Source organism: Argentina anserina, chromosome 3, assembly GCF_933775445.1.
Source record: "Argentina anserina chromosome 3, drPotAnse1.1, whole genome shotgun sequence".
In the NCBI taxonomy this organism is placed as follows: domain Eukaryota; kingdom Viridiplantae; phylum Streptophyta; class Magnoliopsida; order Rosales; family Rosaceae; genus Argentina; species Argentina anserina.
The window spans coordinates 6,772,548-6,796,550 of NC_065874.1; the positions used below are offsets into that span (position 1 = coordinate 6,772,548).

At 39.8% G+C, this 24,003-nt stretch overlaps 3 protein-coding genes across 3 annotated transcripts; 1 reads left to right on the top strand and 2 right to left on the bottom strand.

Annotated features, from left to right (window-relative positions):
- Positions 1-6: 6 nt before the first annotated feature.
- LOC126785744 (lecithin-cholesterol acyltransferase-like 4) lies at positions 7-4,120 on the bottom strand. Its single transcript, XM_050511377.1, has 11 exons — positions 3,754-4,120; positions 3,189-3,280; positions 2,551-2,669; positions 2,276-2,411; positions 2,088-2,139; positions 1,805-1,905; positions 1,464-1,646; positions 1,067-1,224; positions 856-910; positions 705-758; positions 7-575 (listed from the first exon to the last, which is right to left on the bottom strand). Exons 1-11 carry the CDS (start codon positions 3,992-3,994, stop codon positions 180-182), a joined length of 1,587 nt encoding a protein of 528 aa, XP_050367334.1. The 5' UTR covers positions 3,995-4,120; the 3' UTR covers positions 7-179.
- Positions 4,121-12,340: 8,220 nt separating this feature from the next.
- LOC126788357 (cytochrome c6, chloroplastic) lies at positions 12,341-14,330 on the top strand. The gene is given in 7 exon segments (XM_050514331.1): positions 12,341-12,397; positions 12,471-12,594; positions 13,079-13,177; positions 13,258-13,288; positions 13,543-13,566; positions 13,568-13,604; positions 13,676-14,330. Coding segments are annotated over 7 exon segments (510 nt in total). The 3' UTR covers positions 13,814-14,330.
- Positions 14,331-14,895: 565 nt separating this feature from the next.
- On the bottom strand, positions 14,896-15,945 carry LOC126786917 (small polypeptide DEVIL 16-like). Its single transcript, XM_050512875.1, has 2 exons — positions 15,903-15,945; positions 14,896-15,017 (listed from the first exon to the last, which is right to left on the bottom strand). The coding sequence occupies exons 1-2, from the start codon at positions 15,943-15,945 to the stop codon at positions 14,896-14,898; spliced, it is 165 nt and encodes a 54-aa protein (XP_050368832.1).
- Between the last annotated feature and the right edge of the window lie 8,058 nt (positions 15,946-24,003).

Below are 24,003 nucleotides of genomic sequence, written 5' to 3' on the forward strand. Positions count from 1 at the left end.
CCATGATCCATCGCAATATATGATCATCAATGAATTTAGTATGAGTTCATGTACAAAGCTGGTAATGTAGAAGAGCGTTCGATAATCATCATGAATATCACTATGTACAGAACGAGAGCTTTCAAGATGATCATGATTGACTATATACAGGAGTGTTCGAGATGATGCACCAAATTTTGTCAGGCGTCAACTGAGACACTTACAGCGTTGAGCTCCACATGTTGCTTGCCCTCATTTTGGGGGTAAACAGTGACAGTTGCACGAGCCTCGGCTCCCTCTTGAGAAACAGAAATGGAGCTCACCACTGGGTTGCCATCCGCAGCTATATTCTTGGGATTATCGTCTGTGATGATTTCCCACTCCTCTTTCAGAGATGTTACTTCGAGTCCTTTCTCTTTGTGCTTCTCCATTTCAAACGCAGTGGGCAGAACCACATAGTCGTTTAGAGGGTTGTAGTAAGGGTCATGGTCTGCTTTCAACCAGTGCTTCAGTATCCGGAATACGTGATGCTCACAAAGGATTCCCCGATGCTCACCAGGAACTCCAACCCTTGCTTCTGCGCGGAGCCCATCAGCCTGGAATTTGATTAAAAAAAAAGAGAGGCAGCTGATAAAATGCCACTACTATTGCACAATTATGGTCATTATTGCAAGAAATGTGAAGTCAAATACTGATTAAAATTATGTTCTAGTGAGTGAACTAACCATGGCTGATTCTGCTGGAACTGTCCCATCGCCATCAACACATACATATGTAGGCTGATAAAACCAAAAATGTATTAGGGTTTGAATGTATTTATCTCCTTGTGAAATCAAACAAGTACACAATTAACGCCCACAATAGAAGATATATAACCTGAAAATATCGTAGTTGTTGTAGATCTGTGACAGGTGTTTGCTCATCTCCATAGCTGCAGAGAATTAAATTTTGGATTATCAAAACAAGCGACATGAAGCAACATACATTATAAAGACTTGAAGCTTTTGCTTTATAATTCTCCAGAAGTTTAACTTCTAAGTTGCAGAAAAGCAAAAATAAATTTTTAAGTATATAAGGGAGGTATTACCAAACAGTATGCGGTGTCTCGAGATTGACCCCATATATATTGTAAAATTGAACTTGAGGAGGAACTTTAGCATGAGCCAAAATATTACGTGTTTCATTGGCCCATTTCAAGACTTCCACATTATATGGTAGGGGAATATCCTCACCGTTATAATTGAACTGCAATGGCAGATCATGCACAATAAGTTTCAAGTAAACCATACAAGCTCATATAAGAAAAAAAAATCAATTCAGAGCCATACTGGAAAGACTATTGACTTTATTAAGGAAAGAATTAAAACTCTGTCTAGAAGGAAAGAAAGAAAGGAGAAGGTTAGAATTTATGGCAGCAGCTGCATGACAGGTTTAAATTTCAAGTTGGATTATAAAAGGACACATAATGAACATGTATTGCTTACGGTGTTACTTGAAAGAGCTTCCTTAAATATATCCACACTTTCTGCTAAGGGATAAGACTCTAGGATAATTTGAGAGTTCCCATCACCATGAAGCCTTTCTCTCCACATTTCCAGAAGTGGTTTGTGTTCCCATTGAAAATCAAGACAGGCCATCAACTCATATACTGATGGGCATTCAATAAGCTGGAATATTGCAACAGACCACATTACGAAAAGAATGAATACAAAGAGGAAAATAAATGTTTACTATCATATAATATAAAAAGGCCCACATATATGTATCTTGATATCTATGAATCAATGTGCATGAATTCAAACTGCAAACAGAACTGGATCCTTACCAGCTGATGAAAGTTCCATTTTGATATGAAAAAATTTGATTCCCACCCATCAACAAATGACATTCCGTTAAGAAAGGTAGATGTTACATATCCAGGTGCACCTGTGAGACAAAAAAAAAGCCACATATTAGCTCTTAGAATTGAAGTTATACAGACGAACTATGACCAACAGAAGCTCATAAATATGCAACTCTATAGATACACAGATTGTATGAGCTCGTTACTACTTGCAGTAAAACAGCTGGTGTCCTTTGCTATGAACAAGTTGCATATGAACACTTACCCTGGAAAGGCGCAGCAATTGCAATCCAGTTCTTCACATACTTCTCAAAAACCTGTGAAACCATTAAACAATAAAGATGTATGAAAGCATATTTGTATAGCACATAAAAAGGTCCACATTACAAGAACCTAAAATGGAAACGAAACCTACACTACAAAAAACTAAAAATCTATCTGGAGGAAACTTACATCACTATGCAAGGACATGAAACATTTTACAAGTAGACCACCCATAGAATGACTTATGATGTTTATCTTTTTCTCTCCTGACGCAGTATATATCGCCTCCAACTTTGCAGCTAAGCGATCCAATGTCTCTTTCAACCTAAAAACAAATCATGGACACATCAACAAGTTTAGCCATTGTGCATCGATCTTCGTTGGCAGAAGCAGAAAATTTCACAATCATTTGCACCCTCTTTGAGATCAAGTTACAATCAGAAAAAGTAGAACCAAGCAGGTACCTGTTGCTTTGTCGAAAATCATATCCAAACCCAAAAAGTGTTTTCCCCTCTTGATAACCCCACTTGATGAATTCAGCAATCATTTCATGGAAATAATATACCGCTTCCTGTCCAAAGACCTGCATGGAACAAGAGGTATACATAACTTTTTAACTGTTCATCCTTTTTACTCCCATAAAGTAATACAAGAGCCATCATAAAGCTTTCATATATAGAGTATAATTAATTCATGAAGCACATATATAATGATTTCTTCCAGTATATGGCAAGTATATCCATATATAAAATTCTCTAATGTGTAACTTGTTGACACTACTGCACCACAAAAGTTATTTCCAAGATAATGAACCATCTCTTTAACAAAGTTACTTTCAAAGATGGTGTTTGCAAAAAATCCCAACAGCAAAGAAATTTCAATGTTTATGGGTTGTTAACAGTCAAGGAGATTACTGATTATTTCATGATTTCAATTGGGAAAGAATTTTGGTGCTATAAAAGGACGCAATAGCAAACATTTGACAAAACCTAAATCAAACCCCACAATTAAGCACATACATGGAAAAGAAAGCCAAAAATAGCTACTTTAAGTAATAATTCTCCTCAACAATTGCAATGTAAAATTTGAGCGAACTACATACCAAGTCAGGGTCCAGAGCATCAATTGCATGAAGTCCAAATCTGTCTTCGGGGACTACTATCTTTGTTTTTGGATCTAAAGACTCAGTCTTCCCTGTTTCACAAAGTAAAAAAGAGAACGATCAAAATCAAAATCATCTTCTTTGTTCAAACTAATACACACAGGTATAACATGCCGATACATCCTTCCAATCAAAACCCACTTTCCTATACGCAATTTAGCCGCTACATCATTATTGGCCAATGTCTTGATATAATTAAATCTCGAACATCATTAAACCCACTCAATTAGTGTCTCCAAATTCATGCCCTGCACACCATTCTTATAAAGACAAATGTGCCCAAAACACAAACTGCCTTCAAACTTAAACCAAGAGATGTTATATAGCTGACATATCATTCACAATTCACTGTTTCTACTTCTTAACATGTATCAAAATCGAAGATTCAGATGACCAAAACAAAGACAACCTAGAACTTTCAGAAAGACAACCTAGGACTTTCAGAGATAAACTTCAGCTTCTAAAAAACTAATCTGAACTGCAACTAAAGTACACTTTGGATTACCTGTAGAAGGATCAAACCGAGACCAAAGCTTGGTCCGGAAGGCGTAGTTGGCGCCGAGAATCCGAACCCAAACCCTCTCCTCTTTCCCAGTCTCCTCGTCAACGGCGTTCAAGATCGAGCCGGCAATGCCGGGGACCAACAGAACCGGGTCGAGATTCGGGTCGACGTAAGGCTCTGGTTTTCTGATCATCTTCAGCCAGAGCTCCAGCGATTGGACAATCTCGTCTAAAAGGATCGCCATTTTCGCCCCAGGATGATCGGAGCCTCGAAGTGAACCGGGTTCGGGTTTTGATGGAATTAAAGAGGTGGAGTCGTGAAGCGAGAGGGGAAGGCGAAACAGAGATGACAAGCAATCAGGGAGAGTCGGGAAGGATGATTATGATGACGAGGACAAACGACAATTCCGGCCAAGACTTTTTTTTATTATTAGTAGGCCAGGCCCAAATAAAGAGGCATTGACAATTCTACCCCTTATCCAAACTACGTAGAAGAATAAACAAAATTTATTTGAATTTGCAAATATAACACAAAATTCAGAAATTTTATCCGTGGGTCATAACGTAAGAGTTGCAGCCTACTACAATTCTGGTCTCTAGGAGAAAGAATCAGTCTGGTTTTCACAACTGGAATGTCGTGAATTCAACTCATAAACTTATTTAAGACAAAGGTAAAGTATTGAAGAATTAAGATTTAAATTTAGAAAATTAAAAAATTAAGAATCAGTTAAAATATTCATATTAAATAGGATTGTGTTCCGGGAGAATTACTATTCTACCCTTGTGTGTGTCTTAGCCTAATAGGTTTCCTGTTAGGAGATAGATTAGCATCTCCGTAGTAGATTAGGACTCCGAATCCTACGGGATTGTGGTATTGTAAATGCATATATATAGGCCCCCATATCATTCAATAATATACAAGTATTTCATCCTCAAACACGTTATCAGCACGAAGCCCTAAAACCCTGAATCTTTTAGAGCCTTCCGAAATTTTTTCTTCTTCCCTTCCTCCGCCGCCGCAAGCCCCTGCCTGCCCTCGCAGACCCTGCCCTCGCAAGCCCCGCAGCCCTGCAGCCCTGCAGCCCTGCAGCCCCGCAGCCCCGCAGCTCCTGCACGTAGCCCCGCAGCGCTTCCTCTGCATTCGCTCCGCAAAGAAATCTTTTTGCCCCGCAAGTTCCCGCATCAAATCACTCAAAATTGCTCCTCCCGCATATTCACGCAAGAGACGTGAAAGTCACAAGCAAGGACTTCGCTCAAGAGAAGCTACTCCCGTATACTACAAACCTCCCAAGGTAAATTTTTATAAACGTTCCCGCTTTTGAACGTATAGATATATTATATCGGGCGCTATTAGCCTTCTTCTTGTCTTAATTCCGGCCTTTCTTATAACGCCGATGAGACTATAGAGGGATGGGTTTCCCCTCTTGGTCGATGTTTTCTGTGTGACGGTCCTGGGGGAGTCACGATTGTTTTGAAAGGGAAGTTAATCGATTTTCGTGTGGTCGCCTGAGTGCACCGCTGTTTTGGGTGCGATCATGAGTATCGCCGCTTGCATCGATTTTTCTTGTGACCATATACGTCACCCCTTCTAATTCCTATTATACTTGAATCTAATCGATTCCGTATTCGTTTTGTAGATGTCATCGCCATCTCGACCGGAATTTGGCCTTCTTGATCTAGAAGGAAAGGAATACCACCGCTGGGTTTCCGACATGGAACTCGCGTTCGAGAGCCGAGGGATTGAAGGCATGTTTGCCGACCCTCCTGCTGATTTCCCACCTATGGCTAAGACTCAGACTCTCATCTTTATGAGACGTCACATCCATGCAACTCTCAAGAGGCAATACTTGAACGTAAAAGATCCTAAAGAATTATGGGACAAACTACGCTTGCGGTACAACAACGTTCATGATAAGCTTCTTCCTGAATTGACCGTTAGATGAGATAACATCTGTCTATTGGACTATAAGAGAGTGGATGAGTTCAATCAGGATATGCTATGCTTGCAATCCGATCTTGGCACCGTTGGTGTCATCAAGACCGACCTAGATCTTCTCAATAAAACATTGGATACGTTTCCAATCAACTATGAGGTTCAAGCTCATACGTACCGCACTCATGTAAAGGAAGGGAAGATCCGGTCTTTTGCCGACTTAATGGCACTCTTAGCTAAGAAGGAGAGACATTCTGAGATTCTCCTCAACAACAACACTAGACTTGTTGGCACTAAAAGAATTTCTACGCCACAGGCTAACTATGGGAAAGCTCCTAAGCAAAAGAATCAATCAAGGAACGCTCCATATCAGCACCAAAATAACAACTCTCGTGATGGGAGGCAACAAGGCCGATCTCGGCCTCGGTCCAATACATGGACCCGTGATGGTGGCGGCGCCGCACCCTCAGGGGGAGGCCGTCCCCGTCCCACACTCCAAGGAGGCCGTGCGCCTCCTAATGCCTCCACTTCCGGTAATGGCAAGTCTCCATGCTTCAAATGTGGCTCATTCAAGCACTTTAATCGCGATTGTCGCGCTAGCAAAGAGATGCTCAAGGCTTACTCCGCCTACAAGAAGTTTCTACAACCCGAATCGAATCATGTGGATGAGGACCATGAGATCGAGACTCACCATATCTCCATGAAACCCGAGCCCCTTGCTTCTAAAGCTAGGCCTCCGGTTGCTACCATGGATACTCCCGACTTTGATTAGTCGTTTTAGCTTCTTTAGCTTTATGATTCAAGTATTGTTATGGCCGACCGCCATTGTTATTTTCATTGACTTTGTAATAGTCTTTTGATTTTGGAATTAGAAGTTTATGTGTGATGTATTAAAGATTGGCATTCAATAAAATTTCTCAATTCTTGCTTACAAGACGATCTCTTTGAGAATTTTATTTATCCGACACTTAGCATGATGATCAACGTGTGCAACTCACGTGGTTTTTAAATTGGACGCTTTTTGGGTTACATGGGACCCCAATAGCACTACATTGTGAATTTGGAACTTAAAATTCGGAAAACGAACCTCGGAACGTCGAAAAACGACGTCGTTTTGCCTTGGCCGGCCCCGGTTACTATTCCGGCGTTTCCGGCACGTTTTGCCGGCGTATTAGCCGTCTTCCGGCCATTTCCCGGCGTTTCCGGCACCGCCACTCGGTTCCTGCCGGCGTCCCCTGTCGGACCTGAAGTCCCGGCCTCCATACCGGCCAGTTTCGACAGCCGCCGGCCGGTTTTTCCGGCAATCGGTGCCGCCGGTTTTCCACCGAGTTTTTCGACGATTTTTTTGTCGTTTTCTCGTGATTCTTCCGGCATATTGCAGCAGCCCCTGCTGCCACGTTTTCCTCGTCCAACATTCACCCGGTTTAGAGTTCTTTTGACATGGTTTTTCGGTTTGTTTTTCCGGTTTTCTTCAAGTCCGTTATATGCACTCACCGGTACTCTTTGTGTGTGTTTCCACACTATTTTTGGATGGTTTATACCACCCTAGTTTACTGTTTGGTATTTCACTGCTTCAATACCATGATTTCCAACTCTTTAGTTGAAGAATGTAGTACTATTGCCATGTGATACATTCGATGGGATCGACCTTCGTTCTGATTCCCATTCTTACAATATCCTACGGCGTATTGTATAGAATTGTTCCCGTGTCGCTGACTCTCTTAATTGTTATTTTGTAGATGTCCCGCGGTGAAATCGAATGTCTAGCTGATTGCGGAACCACCCACACTGTCCTACGGCACAGGCAGTTGTTCACGGATCTAGTGTTTTCGACTTCTTCGATGACTACAATGATTGGCTCGAAATCCATCATTCAAGGAAGAGGCACTGCTTCTTTCATGTTGCCTAATGGTACGACTCTTAACGTCGTAGACGCTCTTTATGCGCCGAAGTCTCCCCGCACCTTGCTAAGTTTTAAGGACATACGTGCCAATGGTTTTCACCTCGATACTTATGTTGAGAATGGAGAGGAATATCTTTGCGTTACCTCTGAGAAAGCAGGTCATCGCCGCATCTTAGAGAAGATGAAGAGTCTTGGGAATGGTTTGTATCTTACTTCCATTCGGATCTTTGAATCATATGCGGTTGAACGCAACTTTTGTGATTCGGACTCTTATATGCTTTGGCATGCCCGTCTCGGGCACCCTGGAGTGATATGATGATTAGAATTCTTAAGAATTCACATGGTCATCCATTTTTCAAGTCCCGGAAGCGATTGGAGGATCACCTCACCCGTGCTCCGCACGGTGAGGCCGTGCCTACCCATGCACCACATGGCGCGGCCGAGCATGCCCCACTCGGCAGCTCCTCGGCTTTCATGCCGTCGGTGGCGGCATCCCCTCCTTCACAGGAGCTTGTGATGCCTCCCGTGCTTTCACATGCCTCCATGGCAATTTCTGATGCCCATCGCTCGTTTTGCAAAGCTTGTTCTCTTGCTAAATTTCAAGGAAGTCATTCTTTTGCTAAGGCTTCAACCGAGAACATTCTATTCTTACAACGTATCCAAGGTAACATTTGTGGACCTATTCAACCAGAATGCGGACCTTTTCGATATTTTATGGTATTGGTTGATGCATCGACGCGTTGGTCACACGTCGCATTGCTATCCACAAGGAATGCTGCATTTGCTAAGTTATTAGCTGAGATCATCAAACTTCGGGCTCACCACCCCGATTATACTATCAAATCCATTCGTTTGGATAATGCTGGAGAATTCACCTCCAAAACTTTTGATGATTACTGCATGTCTATTGGGATCGAAGTTGAACATCCCGTTCCTCATGTTCATTCACAGAACGGTCTAGCAGAGGCTACCATCAAGCGTATTCAGCTTGTTGCTCGGACAATGGTTATGGGTACTAACCTGCCGGTCTCTGCGTGGGGATATGCAGTGTTGCATGCAGCGACACTTATTCGTTTCCGACCCGCGATTAACCAAGCGTTTAATGCGTACCAGATGGTCACTGGTTACGAACCCAATATTTCACACTTACGCATCTTTGGTTGCGCCGTTTATGTGCCTATTACGCCTCCGCTGCGTACTAAGATGGGTCCTCAGAGACGATTAGGTATCTATGTTGGCTATAATTCCCCAACGATTGTCCGCTACTTAGAACCAACCACCGGAGATCTCTTTACTGCAAGATTTGCAGATTGTCACTTTGATGAGACATGCTTCCCGTCGTTAGGGGGAGATGGGAATGTTATCATTCCAAATGAACGTCAGGAATTGACGTGGTGTGTCCCCACTATGTCTCATTATGATCCCCGCACTGCTCAAAGTGAGTTAGAAGTGCAACGCATTATCGACCTCCAGAAAGTCGCGGATTCGATGCCCGACGGCTTTGTAGATATTGCTAAAGTGACGAGATCAAACATACCCGCTGCGAACGTACCGGCACGGTTGGATGTCCCGAAATACGGGCGTGGAAGACAAGCTCCTGGACCTAGCAACGTAGGCACCGCCCCTGACAGTGGGACGGAGGCCGACGGCGGCACCACCGTACGCCGTGGTGTTGCCGGCGCCCCTTGTGGCGACGATGCTGAGATGGCCCGGCATGGAGCAGCTTCGGCCTCGGCTCCTCAAAGAAAAAGGGGGAGACCGATAAACTCTAGGGATTCAAAACCTAGAAAGAAGCGAATGACTAAGGCACAGCGCGTCATCAACGATGAATCACCATCGTATGAAGTTGTCTCTGATTACAGCTATGTCCATGAATCAACTCAAGTGTTTCCGTGGGACGCTATGGAACCTTGTTTGATGCCAGAGAACAACGAAATCTCAGTGAACTACACAAGTGAGCAGTCGGTCCGAAACCGAGCCACTACATGCATTGATGACGTTTTCGCTTATTCCGTCGCACTTGAGATCATATCTGAAGACGACGTTGAACCTCGCTCTGTAGCTGAATGCGAACGCAGAGCAGATTGGCCAAAGTGGAAGGAAGCAATCCAGGCAGAACTTGACTCATTAGCGAAGCGAGAAGTCTTCGGAAAGGTTGAATTGACTCCAAGAGATGTCAAACCTGTTGGACATAAATGGGTTTTCGTTCGTAAGCGTAATGATATGAACGAGATCGTGCGCTATAAGGCAAGACTCGTGGCGCAAGGATTCTCACAACGACCTGGTATTGACTATGAAGAGACTTATTCTCCTGTTATGGACATCATTACCTTCCGCTACCTTATTAGTCTGGTAGTGTCTGAAAGACTAAACATGCAGCTTATGGATGTGGTCACAGCTTATCTCTATGGGGATCTTGACGCAGAGATATACATGAAAGCTCCTGAGGGACTACCTTTACCTCCATCAAGTGCCTCTAGACCACGGAGTGCTCATGCAGTCAGATTACATCGTTCATTGTACGGGTTAAAGCAATCCGGAAGAATGTGGTACAATCGGTTGCATCAATACTTGGTGAGAAGGGGTTACAAGAATGATGAACTATGCCCATGCGTGTTCATACGAAAGACAAATTCCGGATTCGTCATCGTTGCGGTCTACGTTGATGACATGAACATAATCGGTACTCTTGATGAGATTGAAGAGACCGTGTCTTATTTGAAGTCGGAATTTGAGATGAAAGACCTAGGGAGGACGAAATTCTGTCTCGGCCTTGAGCTTGTGCATAGGGCCGACGACATCTTAGTGCATCAGTCAAATTACACGCAGAAGATGCTTCGACGTTTCAATATGGATCTATGTAGTCCATTGTCTACTCCCATGGTCGTCCGAAGTCTAGATATCAAGAAGGATCCCTTCTGTCCTAAAGAGGATGATGAAGACGTTCTTGGTCTTGAAGTTCCATACCTTAGTGCGATTGGGGCACTATTGTATCTTGCTCAATGCACTAGACCGGACATATCTTTCGCAGTGAACTTATTGGCTAGATTTAGCTCCGCACCTACGCTACGTCATTGGAATGGAATCAAGCATTTGTTTCGATACTTGAAAGGTTCCCTTGACATGGGATTATTCTACCCCTATTGCAGAGAGAACACCGCCACGGTATCTCCCCACACCACCGCCGTCGCCGACCCCGGCCTTGCCGCCGTACGCCGCAGCGACGTCGCCGGCCGCCATGGCGTGGAGACCGTGCGCGGTGCCGAGAGCAGCCACCGGTCTCGTGCAGCTCTTTCCCCCGATGCAAAGACTCCAAACAACTTGTTAGTTGGTTATGCCGATGCAGGGTACCTCTCTGACCCTCACAAGGCTCGTTCTCAAACCGGTTATGTGTTTACCATTGGGAATACGGTGATATCTTGGAGATCCACAAAGCAATCTCTTGTTGCTACTTCTTCGAATCACGCGGAGATCATCGCTCTCCATGAAGCAGTGAAAGAATGTGTTTGGCTACGATCACTTGTTCGCCATATTCGTGATTCTTGTGGATTAGTCTCTACAACTGATCAACCTACGTGCATTTATGAAGATAATGCTGCTTGCATAGAGCAGACGAAGTTAGGTTTCATCAAGGGAGACAACACCAAGCATATTTCGCCTAAGTTCTTCTACAACGTTCAACAACAGAAGTTCTTGAATGTTCAGATCAATCAAGTGAGTTCAGAATCCAATGTTGCGGATTTGTTCACTAAGTCTTTGCCTAAATCTACTTTTGTGAAACATGTGAAGAGCATTGGCATGCGTCGTTTATCGGAACACTAGAGTTTGGTAGACTTCAGGGGGAGTCTACATCACATGTTAAGATCCTTAAGTAGTTGGTGCGTTGTGCTCTTTTTCCCTTCGATCAAGCTTTTGTTTTACCCAAGAGGTTTTTGTTTTGCTTGACAAGGTTTTTACCGAGGCAACGATGTGTGCACCATGCAACCTAGGCATGCGACACAAGGGGGAGTGTTCCGGGAGAATTACTATTCTACCCTTGTGTGTGTCTTAGCCTAATAGGTTTCCTGTTAGGAGATAGATTAGCATCTCCGTAGTAGATTAGGACTCCGAATCCTACGGGATTGTGGTGTTGTAAATGCCTATATATAGGCCCCTATATCATTCAATAATATACAAGTATTTCATCCTCAAACAAATTGGTCATTTCTTGCATATATGTTTGTGGCACGGATTTTCACAAAATTTTGTTTATAGAGTCGCTTCGTAACATAATAATTTTCTCTTATCGTTTAAAGTTTAAAATTCATTAACATTTCTTCACATTTGTTAGGCTATTTATGAATACAACTTACAATTGTACCCTGAACGAAATGATTGAGTCCAATCGGAGCCTAAATAGTGGTTTAGCTCCAAAACTACTCTTGTAAGGTAAACCCGCGTTGGTAGGCTTGTTGCTGTTGCTATGAAGTAGAAATGGAAAGAAAGGGCCAAAGGGAAAGGGATGTCCAGTCATCAGGGCTAGAATGGTAAATCAATTATCCTCCTTCCCACCAAAAAAAAGAAAATAATATAAAGAAGAAGAAAAAAGCATCAGCAAATTCAACAGAAATTTTTGCGTAACGTGTAGCTTATCAAAATTAATAATGTAATGCCGTAGCTTCGGGATTTCAATTTTCAAATACAAAAATAATATAATATTTCTACTCCGTTCCTTCAAACACCGCCCACATTATCACCTTCGTCATCCATTAAAGGATGCAGCTTACGTCTTTGATATCAAGCACAAATAATGGTGTCTGTTTCTTCCCAAAGGTAAGCTCTTTTCTTTTAACTCTCCTCTGTGTTGTGGGCTCAAAGTTTTCTTACAGGTTGAGTTTGTTCAAAGTTTGCAGTGAAACAAGGACAGAACCCAGTTCCTGATAAGCAAGAACAATGGAAGGTTTTACAGAGCTTGGCTCCACCTCTAATGGCTGCCGCTCTGGCCTTGTCTCCAATCTGCATTACTCCTGGTTATCATACACTTACTGGGTTTGACTTCAGTCATCACTCTGCAATACTTTTTTTCAATTTAATTAGGTTTGCATGATAAATGTTAAGTTGTAGACAAATGGTATGTTGTTTTTGCTTTAGCGGGTTAGTTTGTATTTCAGCATCAGAGCCCTTTCTTCATTCTTGATTAGCTTTTAAGCAGATGGATTTGTTTCTGTAGTGTAGGGGTGTTCTTTTTTGTGTTTCATAATCAGATTGGGGTGTCCTCTATTACTGTTACTATTACTGATTAGGATCAATTGCTTCTGCTTTTCGACTGCTACATATATATTTGAGCCAATTCTGTGCTGGGCGACATTTTGAGCACGCGGCTTTGTCTTGCACTTGAATTCATTTCCCTAAGAATTCCTGTGAAGCTCAATTTGAATTTGAAGCACAGCTCTGCAGCAATTTCTACTGTATGTTAGTTATTAGTTTTTTTTTTTGGCGTATTTACTTTTGCAGTTTCACATGCCCAAACTATCGACGTTCAGAAAGGAGCTGCATTATTTGGTACTACTTGCATCGGATGTCATGATGCAGGTGGAAACATAATCCAACCAGTGAGTCCTCATATATGAAGCTCTGATGTATAACAGCTCAAAATCTGTGCTATTTCTTATTCCTTGGTTTCTCTTGGTTCCTTGCAACACTATTTACAAAAGATCTACAAAGGTATTGAAGCTCAATTTAAGTTAAATTATTCTGTCAGAAGCGGCAGAATATGCAAAAATTAGGATGAGTTGGGATAAGTCTGTCAAATCATACTGGTTTTAACTTAATGATCACGTTTCTTAACAAATAACCTGTTTTCAGGTTCATCTACTAGGTGGAGAAGTCTTAGTTAAAATTGTTTTACATGCCATCACATGTATTGGCTTGAGAGTTTGTGATTGCTTTATGCATAATTCAAGCATTTTCTTCTGCAGAAATGGAGTTGACACAGAGGAGGAGATATCGTGTTACTTACTTTGGCAAGGGAAGAATGCCAGTAAGTCTGGCTAAAATTTACTATGAAAGCTTAGCATACATCATCACCCTCATTTTTATAAATATTTACAGGGTTTTGGTCAGAACTGCACACCAAGACGCCAATGCACATTTGGAGCTCGTTTGCAGGACGAGGACATTAGGCTTTTGGCTGAGTTTGTCAAGTTACAGGCTGATCAAGACTGGACGAATAGCTTAAGTAATGAATGATTAGTTGACTAAATGCGATTGCTGACTCAAATTTCGGGTAACATTGTTCTTTGCGTGTTACATATTATTCAGTAGTACATTAATGTGGGCATTATCCTGTATTTAAATTGTAGAAAAGCTTTATAGATATCAATAGGAACTTCTAGGACTGAATCTAGTTCCTTCTTTTACGGTCTTATTCCCCTTGGGCATATCTTTTATATGAAACTGAACAATCTCAGGCTTCCTCAAAAAGTAGAAGTATTGGTTAGCTAATAGTTTTTAAAACAAGAAAGCAGTTATACTTTGCTGCTGCATACATTTTTGTAAAGTTGGGTGAGACTCTACACCTTCTGTTAGCTTATACCATGTTTGCCTTAAGCTCCTGTTGTTCCCCGTGTTGAATTGGTACTTGGTTATAATTAACTGTTGAGCTTTTAGGCTCCTCCCTTTGTGAAAAATCAGTCGTTGAAGGCTCTTAAACTTTGCATTAAGCTCCTAGTGTTCCCCAAATTATAAGAAATCAGAAATTGGTTCAGTTGTGGTTCCCTTTCTGTAAAATTCAACTTTTGCTTCCACCTTCAACTCCTACATAAAATGGTAATTTCTGATTGATAGATGAACACAGATGTGAAGCTGGGAACCATCTATAGAAGATTGGTCAGTTAGGTCTAGTTGCTTCATGGCACTCAATGGCATCATAATATTGGAAGACTTTCAATAAAGTCATCATAATATTGTTTTGCATTTGCATTTTGCAAGTTCATGATTGTTGTCACTGAAATTGGATTGTGTTAAGGAAGACTTCCAACATTGTAACCAGTGTTTGATCTTGCTTCATGGTATCTAGTATTTGATATTCGTTATGCTCGTGATCTTTAACCTCAGATTTGATCAATTATGCAATCATGTTGAGAAACAAATCTATCATATTGATTGTAATAGGTTGTGTATGAGTTGTAAAGTTTTTCTAATGTGTAGTAATAGGTTGTGTATGAGTTATTTGAATATTCTCATTGTTGTATAAAGCTCATAGTGCAATATCAATGAAAGGTACTTCAACCAATTCTCTCTTCTCTTTTACATGGTATCAGAGCACTCGATTATAGATCACTGCAGTCACGCCAGCACAGTAACATGGTGATGCAGCGCCGGAGTATGTAGAACCTTGCCCTCTGCTCCTTCACCAGCATACTGCATTTCCGACCAAACGATCTGCACGGCGCTCAAACGTGCTTACTGCAGAAGTTATTGTTATTTCTGTTGTGGTCTTCCATGTTAATGCTTATAAATGCGGTGCTTGAAACTTTGTTTTACTCTTACAAGTAAGAGAAAATGAGATAGAGACGCTTTTTTGCGTAGTGGTGAAAGAGAGTTAGATCCAGACTCGTTTCTTGTAGCATCTCCTATCATTCGTCATGGCTGGTGATGATAATGTTCTTTCACCAAGCAAATCAATTCCCCCCCCCCATTCCACATAATTATCAAAATCTCCCATCTCAGATCTCTTTAATACTCATCCCTCTGATCACTCATGCATGGTCCTAATTACTAAAGTCTTGAATAAGAACAACTACAATGGTTGGAAAAAGAATATGTTTAGAGCTTTGAATTCCAAGAACAAGTTTTGTTTTATCAATGGCACAATTGAGTCTCCTTCAGAAAAGACTGATCCAGATGGCTACAAGACATGGACTCGGGTCAACGACTTGGTGCAGTAGTAGATCACCAACGTTGTCAGTCAAGACATTGCTGAGAGTCTCACCTATTCCTCTTCGGCTCAAGAGGTATGGGAGGACTTACATGAACGATTTTCACAAGATAATGTCTCTCGAATTTTATAGATTCAGCGAGATATAGTTTGTCATAAGCAAGAGCAACAAAAAGTCTACTCAGCTTATTATACAAAACTGAAGTATTTGGGATGAATTGACTTCTTATTCTAAGGTTCCACACAGCTCCCAAGGAGATCAACAGAGACTAATGCAATTTCTGATGGGTTTGAACGATACTCTCAGTGCTATTTGCAGTTAGATTCTTTTGATGAACCATTTGCCTACAGTTCGCCAAGCCTACGTTGTTGTTGCCCAAGAAGAGAAGCAATGTCTACTCAGTGCTACACATCCAGCCGAGTCCAGCTGTAGTGCGGCCATGGCGGTCGAAAACTCTGGCAGATTAAAAAATGAAGATCAAGGTAGCAGGCCCAGTTTCAATCAGGGAAGGGGGAGATTTGAGCCAAATCCCCGACCACATTCTGGCAGATTCAATTCTCAAGAATGGCGACAAGGATTAGGGAGAGGCCGCCCTCAATGCGTCTACTGTGGAGACCCTAGACATTGGGTTCAGGCTTGTTTTGAACTGATCGGCTATCTTCCTGGTCACCCAAAGGCGAAGCAAACTCAACAGCCTTCTATTTCTAAGCCGAATTCCAACACTGGTTTTAGAGTTCCATCTGCCAAAAACGTTTCTAGCGTTGTAAGTTCTCATGTTGGACCTTCAGTCACTCTATCTGAAGCCCAATTTAATCGATTTATGGCAGCCGTTAGCAGTATGTCTCCAAGCTCCAACTCTCATGCCAGTGCAACTCCGAAAGCTAATGCTGCAACTAAACCATGTTTGTCCAAGGTTCTTCCCGCAATTAGATCATCGATAGCGGGGCAACCGATCATATTTCATCATCAACTGAATTAATTCATGCTGATAATCGATGTTCCTTGCCTCTTGTCTTATTACCAAGTGGGGCAAAAGTTGCTATTGTCGCAAAAGAATCACTGTCCTTAACTTCCAATTTTTACCTCCATGATGTGTCATCTATGCCAAAAATTAAATTTGATTTGATGTCAGTTAGTCGTTTGACAAGAGGCATGAATTGTGCAGTGACTTTTTATCCTTATTGGTGCATATTGCAGGATCTGGCTACGAGGAGAATGATTGGTTTGGGTGAACAACGTGATAGATTATACTATTTGGTGGCATTAGCGACGGAGAAGTCCATGAACCAACCTACCTCCACCACCAAACAGTCTACTTGCAACCTCTATATATCCTCCACCGATCTCTGGCACAATAGGCTCGGACATAGTCTTCACCATGCTTAGGTTTCATCGTTAAACCTCTTCTGAATTTTTCCATTCAATCAAATAAAGCTTGCCACATATGTCTTATGGCAAAACAGAGTCGTTTACCTTTCTATAATAGCAAAATTCCCTCGAATAAACCTTTTGAAATTATTCATTGTGACATTTGGGGTCGTTATCAACATCCTTCACTTTCTGGTGCTCATTATTTTCTCACAATAGTTTATGACTATTCATGTTTTACTTGGATTTTTCTAATGCGACATAAGAGTAAAGTACTTCTCATAAAGCGTTTTTTTACTATGCTCTTACGCAATTCGACTCTCGCATTCAAATTTTTTTGTAGTGACAATGGTGCTGAATTTATCTCACTCAAACCTTTCTTTTCTGATAATGGAGTTGTTTTTGTAATACCCCGAAAATTATTATTTACTATTTAGTACTCTAATGTTATATTAACTTAGAATTAATTCAATTTTTCTTCTAATATTTCTCTTTAGAAACTAATGATGATAATGTTCATACTTTCAAAGATAGAAAATTTCTTTTTGTAAGTATTAGACCACGATTTGAATACGTTAGCTCATATTCTTGCGTATACTCGATACTTTGTACTCGAGTTTAAGACTAATACTAATAGTATTATATTTTATGCATTATATTAGTGTTAGATAGTGCAAATATATTGAAAACCTTATGAAATGAATATACAAAATTTCTTTACTTTTTAGAATAACACATATAAATGTGTTTGTTATATATATATATATATATAATCTTTTATGCTAATATGTTTTGAACCTACCTGATTTATTTTTATGTTTTACCTCATCACACTATTTTTTTTATTTGCCAACAACTACACTAACTAGCTAGGCTATCACTCAATATTAATTACTGAGAATGGTATGTGAGAATTGAACTTTTGTGTTCCTTCTTGGCCTATTTATAGTTGTGAGCTGCCTTAAGTTTTATTCACACTTCACAATCAGAAATCATTGAAGTCTAGAGTTCCCTTAGTTGATAGAAAACTCAACCATCCAATGTTTCTCAAGCTAAAATTCTAGCCTTCACTCTTTCTCTCTTAAACAAGTTCATTCTTTATTAAAGTAATCTAACTTTGGATCCACATCAAAACCTTCTTTTCACCACTGAAACTTCAAGGTAAGTATATCTTACATCCTTATAATCATTTGTCATTTAAGATTTATCAAAGTGCATAGCTAAGGATGAAATGGAAAAGACCATGTTTTGGTAAGAGTTATATTTTCATATTTTATAATCTGAGTTTGTCTAGGTAACAATAACATTAAATTTATCATGAAAAATGCTTCAATTTAGGCTTTTGAATCACTCAAAAATGTTTAGAAATTGAGAAGTTATGGCTAATCAAAGTTAAAGTTAATAAACTCACTGAAAATCTTTTATAGCACTCACAACTTTAAAAACTCATATCTCACTCATTTCTTAACCATTTTCCACAAACTTTATATTAAATTAAAGTATAAGACTTCTACTTTTAATCTGAAAAGTTTCAGAAGAAATGATAAAATTTTATTACAAGTAGAATATGTAGACATCTAAGATGACAACTTGATGATCGGTTTCTGCACTACTACTGTGTTTGAAATTTTTGGACTCAATGGCTTTGAAATGGGCTGTATGACTTATCCTATTAGATTTCTTACGAAAAGTCCTTGAACATAGACTCCTCACTTGCCTAATTTGGACGTTTATTGATTGAGTTATCGATACGGAAAGTTGACGAATTTTGACACTATTGTTTGAATGACAATTGCTAATTTGGACAAAGATTTTCCTTATTATGGGAGAAGTGACTACTAATCCTTTTATTATTAAATAATATTATCTAATTGATTTTAATTTAAAGTAAATTTACTTTATTTGTACATTTACTTTCAAGTTTATTAATTTGTTTATTTCAAGCATACATTGAATTATTAATAAGTATTTATATCTTGGTGTAAGATTATAATTTTTTAGTATTTAAATAGTCTTAATTACTAAACTTTGTGATATTCTATTGACGTTATTGAGTTGAAGGTGTGAAGCCGGGTGATTAGTACTACCACGTGCTTAAGTGAATTCCTGGTAAAATTGTTTTGTACTTTGTGAGTTAGTCTTTGGTCATAGTTCCTACAGATAGTGCACTATTATACTCATAGAATAATTGACCTTCAGTATACATACTCTGGTGTTAGCCTCGGTATGCTGAGGTTTATCCGTGTTATGAGTAAACGTGAACCCTAACATGTGACTTTGTGATTAATTACCAGTTTTCTTGAAAATTCACACAATTAATTGAATATATTGATGTTGATATGTATATCTATATGCATAAGTAAGAATTCATGTGACCAAATATATCTGGTTCTTGATACATTTTACTTGGTTGTTCATATTTGAATTTTTCATTAGCCAAATTATTATATTTGAATCACCGAGGCCAATACCAGAGTATGTATACTCTGCATATATTCATGATGCTACACAATCTTATTTTCAGGTAATGAGTAGATGTTTGGGGAATGTGATGAATCTACTAAATAAAATGATGGGTTTTCTTCATTATTATTTCAAGACAATAAATGCGAGACTCGTGTATCTTCGCTAAATTTCAGTATTTCTAAATCCGTTGTATTGTAAAATAACTTTGATTATGTTTCCTAATAAAAGTATTATTCAGACATATATTTCTATCATTTTTATTGAGGAAATTTTATTGGTTTTAAGGTCACACCTCTAATTCGGGAACCATATTTCCATATAATAGTGGTCTCGAATTGGGGGTGTGACAGTTTTTCACCATTCTTGCATTTACACACCTCAACAAAATGGGGTTGTAGAACGTAAGCATCGTCATATACTCCAAGTTGCTCGGGCATTAGAATTCCAAGCTCACCTTCCCTCACAATTTTAGGGTGATTGTGCACTTACATCCGTTCACATCATCAATAAGTTACCTACACCTCTTCTTTCCTTCAAAATTCATTTCGAACTACTCTACTCCAAACCTCATTCCTTTTCTCATCTTCGTGTTTTTGGGTGTCTAGCTTATACCACAAATGTTCATCCTTCCCATAAGTTCGATCAACGTGCTACTCTATCTTTCTTTATCGGGTATCCGATCGGTCAAAAGGTTTTTAAGCTATATGATTTGTCTATAAAAAAAGGTTTTTACCAGTCGGGATGTTAAATTTCATGAAGATATCATCCCTTATGGAGCCTTAGACCCTTTGGGCAACCAACCCGGCCCAATTTTTGCTCGAATACACGAACCTGACCCGGTCCTTCCTTCATCTGATATCGATGACTTCACTTTCGATATGGCCATGCTTGAGCCACCACATTCACCACCTCACTTTCCTCCCTATCCATCCACGACAGCTCCGCCCTCTCCCTCATCTTCCCCGCCACCACCTCTGTTTCGCACATACTCCCACCGTCCACCACCCTCTACCCTGCCTCCGCCTGATCCGCCCACATCAATCGCCCCACCCACCACCGAACCCATCCCCCTCCGTCGCTCTAGCCGCTAGTCGCACCCACCGCACCGGCTCACTTACAATGTTCGCTCAATTCACTCAGATATGTCGTCCTTCTTGTTTCCTGGTCCGACTAGAGGAACTCGTTACCCGTTGGCTATCTATCTCTCTTACCATCTGTGTGTGCCTCATCATTAGACTTTCTTGGCTCAGATCAGTCATGTCATTGAGTCACGCACCTATTCTGAGGCAGTTGTTCATCTGGAATGGCAACAAGCCGTGTTTTCTAAATTGCAAGCCCTCGAGGCTAATGGCACATAGACTCTTACCACAATTCCAGCTGGCAAAGTTCTCATTGGTTGTCGTTGGTATATAAGATCAAGCACAAAGCAGACGACTCTGTTGAACGTTATAAAGCCTGGTTGGTCACAAAGGATTTCACTCAGTTAGAAGGTGTGGATTATCATGAGACTTTTTCCCTACTGCTAAAATTACTATTGTTCGTTGTCTCTTAGCTTTAGCAGCTGCTCGTCGTTGGAAATTACACCAACTGGATATGAATAATGCTTTCCTTCATGGTGATTTATTAGAGGAAATATATATGTCTCCTCCGCCAAGTCTTCGGCGAGAGGGGGAGGAGAATCTGGCATGTCGATTGCACAAGTCTCTGTATGGTTTGAAACTGGCTTTAAGGCAGTGGTTTGAGAAGTTTTTTGATGCAGTAAAGTTAGTCGGGTATGTTCAATATAAAGCTGATTATTCATTGTTCACTAAGAAGAAAGGGAATTTATTTATTGCACTTTTGATTTACGTTGATCATATATTGATTACTAGGAATGACTTGGAGACAATTGTTGTACTTAAGACTTTCTTGCATAGTCAATTTCATCTCAAGGATATTGGAGACTTAAAGTATTTTCTTGGCATCGAGGTTTCAACTTCGAAACGTGGTATCTTTATCAGTCAACGTAAATATGTCTCGGTGATTATTGAAGATGCATGATTATTAGGGGCCGTTCCGACAGATACTCCCATGGAAAAAGACTTGAGAGCATAATGATCTGCTCAACGACCTTGAGAAATACAAGAGGTTGATTGGCCGACTCATATATCTCAATGTATCACGTTATGATATTACCTATGTCGTCCATGTCCTTAGTAGGTTCATAAATCAACCTAGGAAGACGAATTGGGAAGCAACATTAAGGGTGGTACGCTACTTGAAAGGTGCTCCAAGACAATGTTTATTCTTTTCTTCCATCAGTGATTTAAGATTGAGAGCCTATTGTGATTCCGATTCGGCAGAATGTCCGGTCACAAGAAGATCTACAACCAGATACTTTGTCTTTCTTGGATCTTCATTGGTCTCTTGGAAGTCTAAGCGCCAAAAGACAGTGTCTTTATCTTCAACAGAGGCTGAATATCGAGCTATGACAGACACATGTTGTGAGTTGACTTGGTTACATTGCTTACTTAAAGATTTGGGCATGTTGCTTCATGAGCCAGCTTCGTTATTCTGTGACAACAAGGTTACACTCCACATTGCAGCCAATCATGCTTTTCATGAGCGAACAAGGCACATTGAGATGGACTGCTATTATATCCGAGACAAAATTCTAGATAGTTATGTGGTCACAAGATATGTAAGTTATGCATATCAACTAGCTGATGTTCTCACTAAACCATTAGGAAAATACATTTTTATTCCTATGATTTGCAAGCTGGGTGTGCAAGACATCTATTCTCCAACTTGAGGGGGAGTGTTGAGAAACAAATCTGTCATATTGATTGTAATAGGTTGTGTATGAGTTGTAAAGTTTTCTAATGTGTAGTAATATGTTGTGTATGAGTTGTAAAGCTTCATTATGTGTAGTAATAAGTTGTGTATGAGTTGTCTGAATATTTTAACTATTGTATAAAGCTCATAGTGCAATATCAATGAAAATTACTTCAATCAATTCTCTTCTTCTCTTTTACAAATCAAACTCTCAAACTCATGAAGAAATGCCAAACGAGTGAATTGACCCTGTAGGATCAGTAACCAACTTCCTATGGATCCAAGAAATTAGAATTTATGTAGCATGAGCATTGCTTTCAATCTGATCAACACATCGTGTGAAATCATAAGGAGACTTATATTTCCGTAAACTCGATTATTGATAAATGTGCCTGCTGCATTATACTAGGGATTGTTCATGCATAAACAAAGTACAAAACAACAAGGGCTAGGAGAAATCTATGAGACCTGGGCTTAGCCGACTTAACGGCCCACCCTTTTATAACAAATAAAATACCTAAAATGAAACTGTAATATGTTCGTTGGACGCCAAACTAAGTTCAGGCTATTTCCATCATCGGATAAAAAAAGAAGAAGTTTAGGCTATCTTCCACAAAGTCATCTCTCTCCACTCTCCAGCGACCGGGCCAGCCAACTGCCGTAAATTGAAACAGAGTGAAAAAACTAATCCAAAGTTCTAAACTTTCTCTCTTTCCCTAATTGAAACTGGTCAAAAGAACTAGGGGTTTATGTGCCCTTAACAAAATGGGATAAATTGAACACTTTGGCTAATTGTCTTATTGTCTCACCCAAGTTTTGCCCTTACTGCTCTTGACACGAGTCACATAGATGAGACTAGTGCAAAGACGATTGCATATATTATCTCAAATCATGCCACCTTGATTAATGCACATGGTAATTAACTGATGCATTGGTTTGAACTAATCATGTTTGCCATGGAAACATAATCACATTAATCATGCATTGGTCTTCTTTCACTCAATTCGGTATTCTATTGTTCTTAAAAGTTGAAACATCATTATCTCATTAATCATAGAGCTTAACATAGCAAACATGGAAACATAATCACATTAATCGTACCCTACATTAGTTGGCAGTATTGATTATGAAAGAACTGTTTTATCACGCACAAAATTAAAATTGTGTGGATGTGTGATAAACATCATTAGCTCGAGGGACAAATGCAGCTCAATCACAAGTATTAAATTGAAAAGTGTCATTCGACCACTTACTATTCACATTTTCTTGAAAACTGTCTATATCTTAGTGCGTGTGAATATCATTATTTTACCTTTTGATTTATTAATTTAAAAGTGGTTAAATATAATCAATACGAGTAATTATTCTGTGTATCCGTCACACCACGTGGTACTGCCATGTAGTGTACCTAGCCAATTATATTATATTATAATATAATTAACATGCACGCAGTGAAAATAGAAAAAAAATTATTTACATATAAGAACTAATCAGAAACAATCATAGTAAAAAATATATCAATAATTGTGTGGATGTGTGATAAACATCATTAGCTCGAGGGACAAATGCAGCTCAATCACAAGTATTAAATTGAAAAGTGTTATCGACCACTTACTATTCATATCTTCTTGAAAACTGTTTATATCTTAGTGCGTGTGAATATCATTATTTTACCTATTAATTTAACAGTGGTTAAGTATAATTGATACATTGATGAGTAATAATTCTGTGTATCCGCCACACCACGTGGTACTGACATGTAGTGTACCTAGCCAATTATATTATATTATAATATAATTAACATGCACGCAGTGAAAATAGAAAAAAATTATTTACATATAAGAACTAATC

Coding starts and splice junctions, on each gene's coding strand:
- LOC126786917 (XM_050512875.1), bottom strand. CDS start 15,945: ATGGCCGCACTACAGCTGGACTCGGCTGGATGTGTAGCACTGA. Junction 15,018..15,902: donor GGCTGGATGTGTAGCACTGA/GTAGACATTGCT, acceptor AGCACGTTTGAG/CGCCGTGCAGATCGTTTGGT.
- LOC126785744 (XM_050511377.1), bottom strand. CDS start 3,994: ATGGCGATCCTTTTAGACGAGATTGTCCAATCGCTGGAGCTCTGGCTG. Junction 1,647..1,804: donor AATGGAACTTTCATCAGCTG/GTAAGGATCCAG, acceptor GCAATATTCCAG/CTTATTGAATGCCCATCAGT. Junction 759..855: donor AACAACTACGATATTTTCAG/GTTATATATCTT, acceptor TGGTTTTATCAG/CCTACATATGTATGTGTTGA.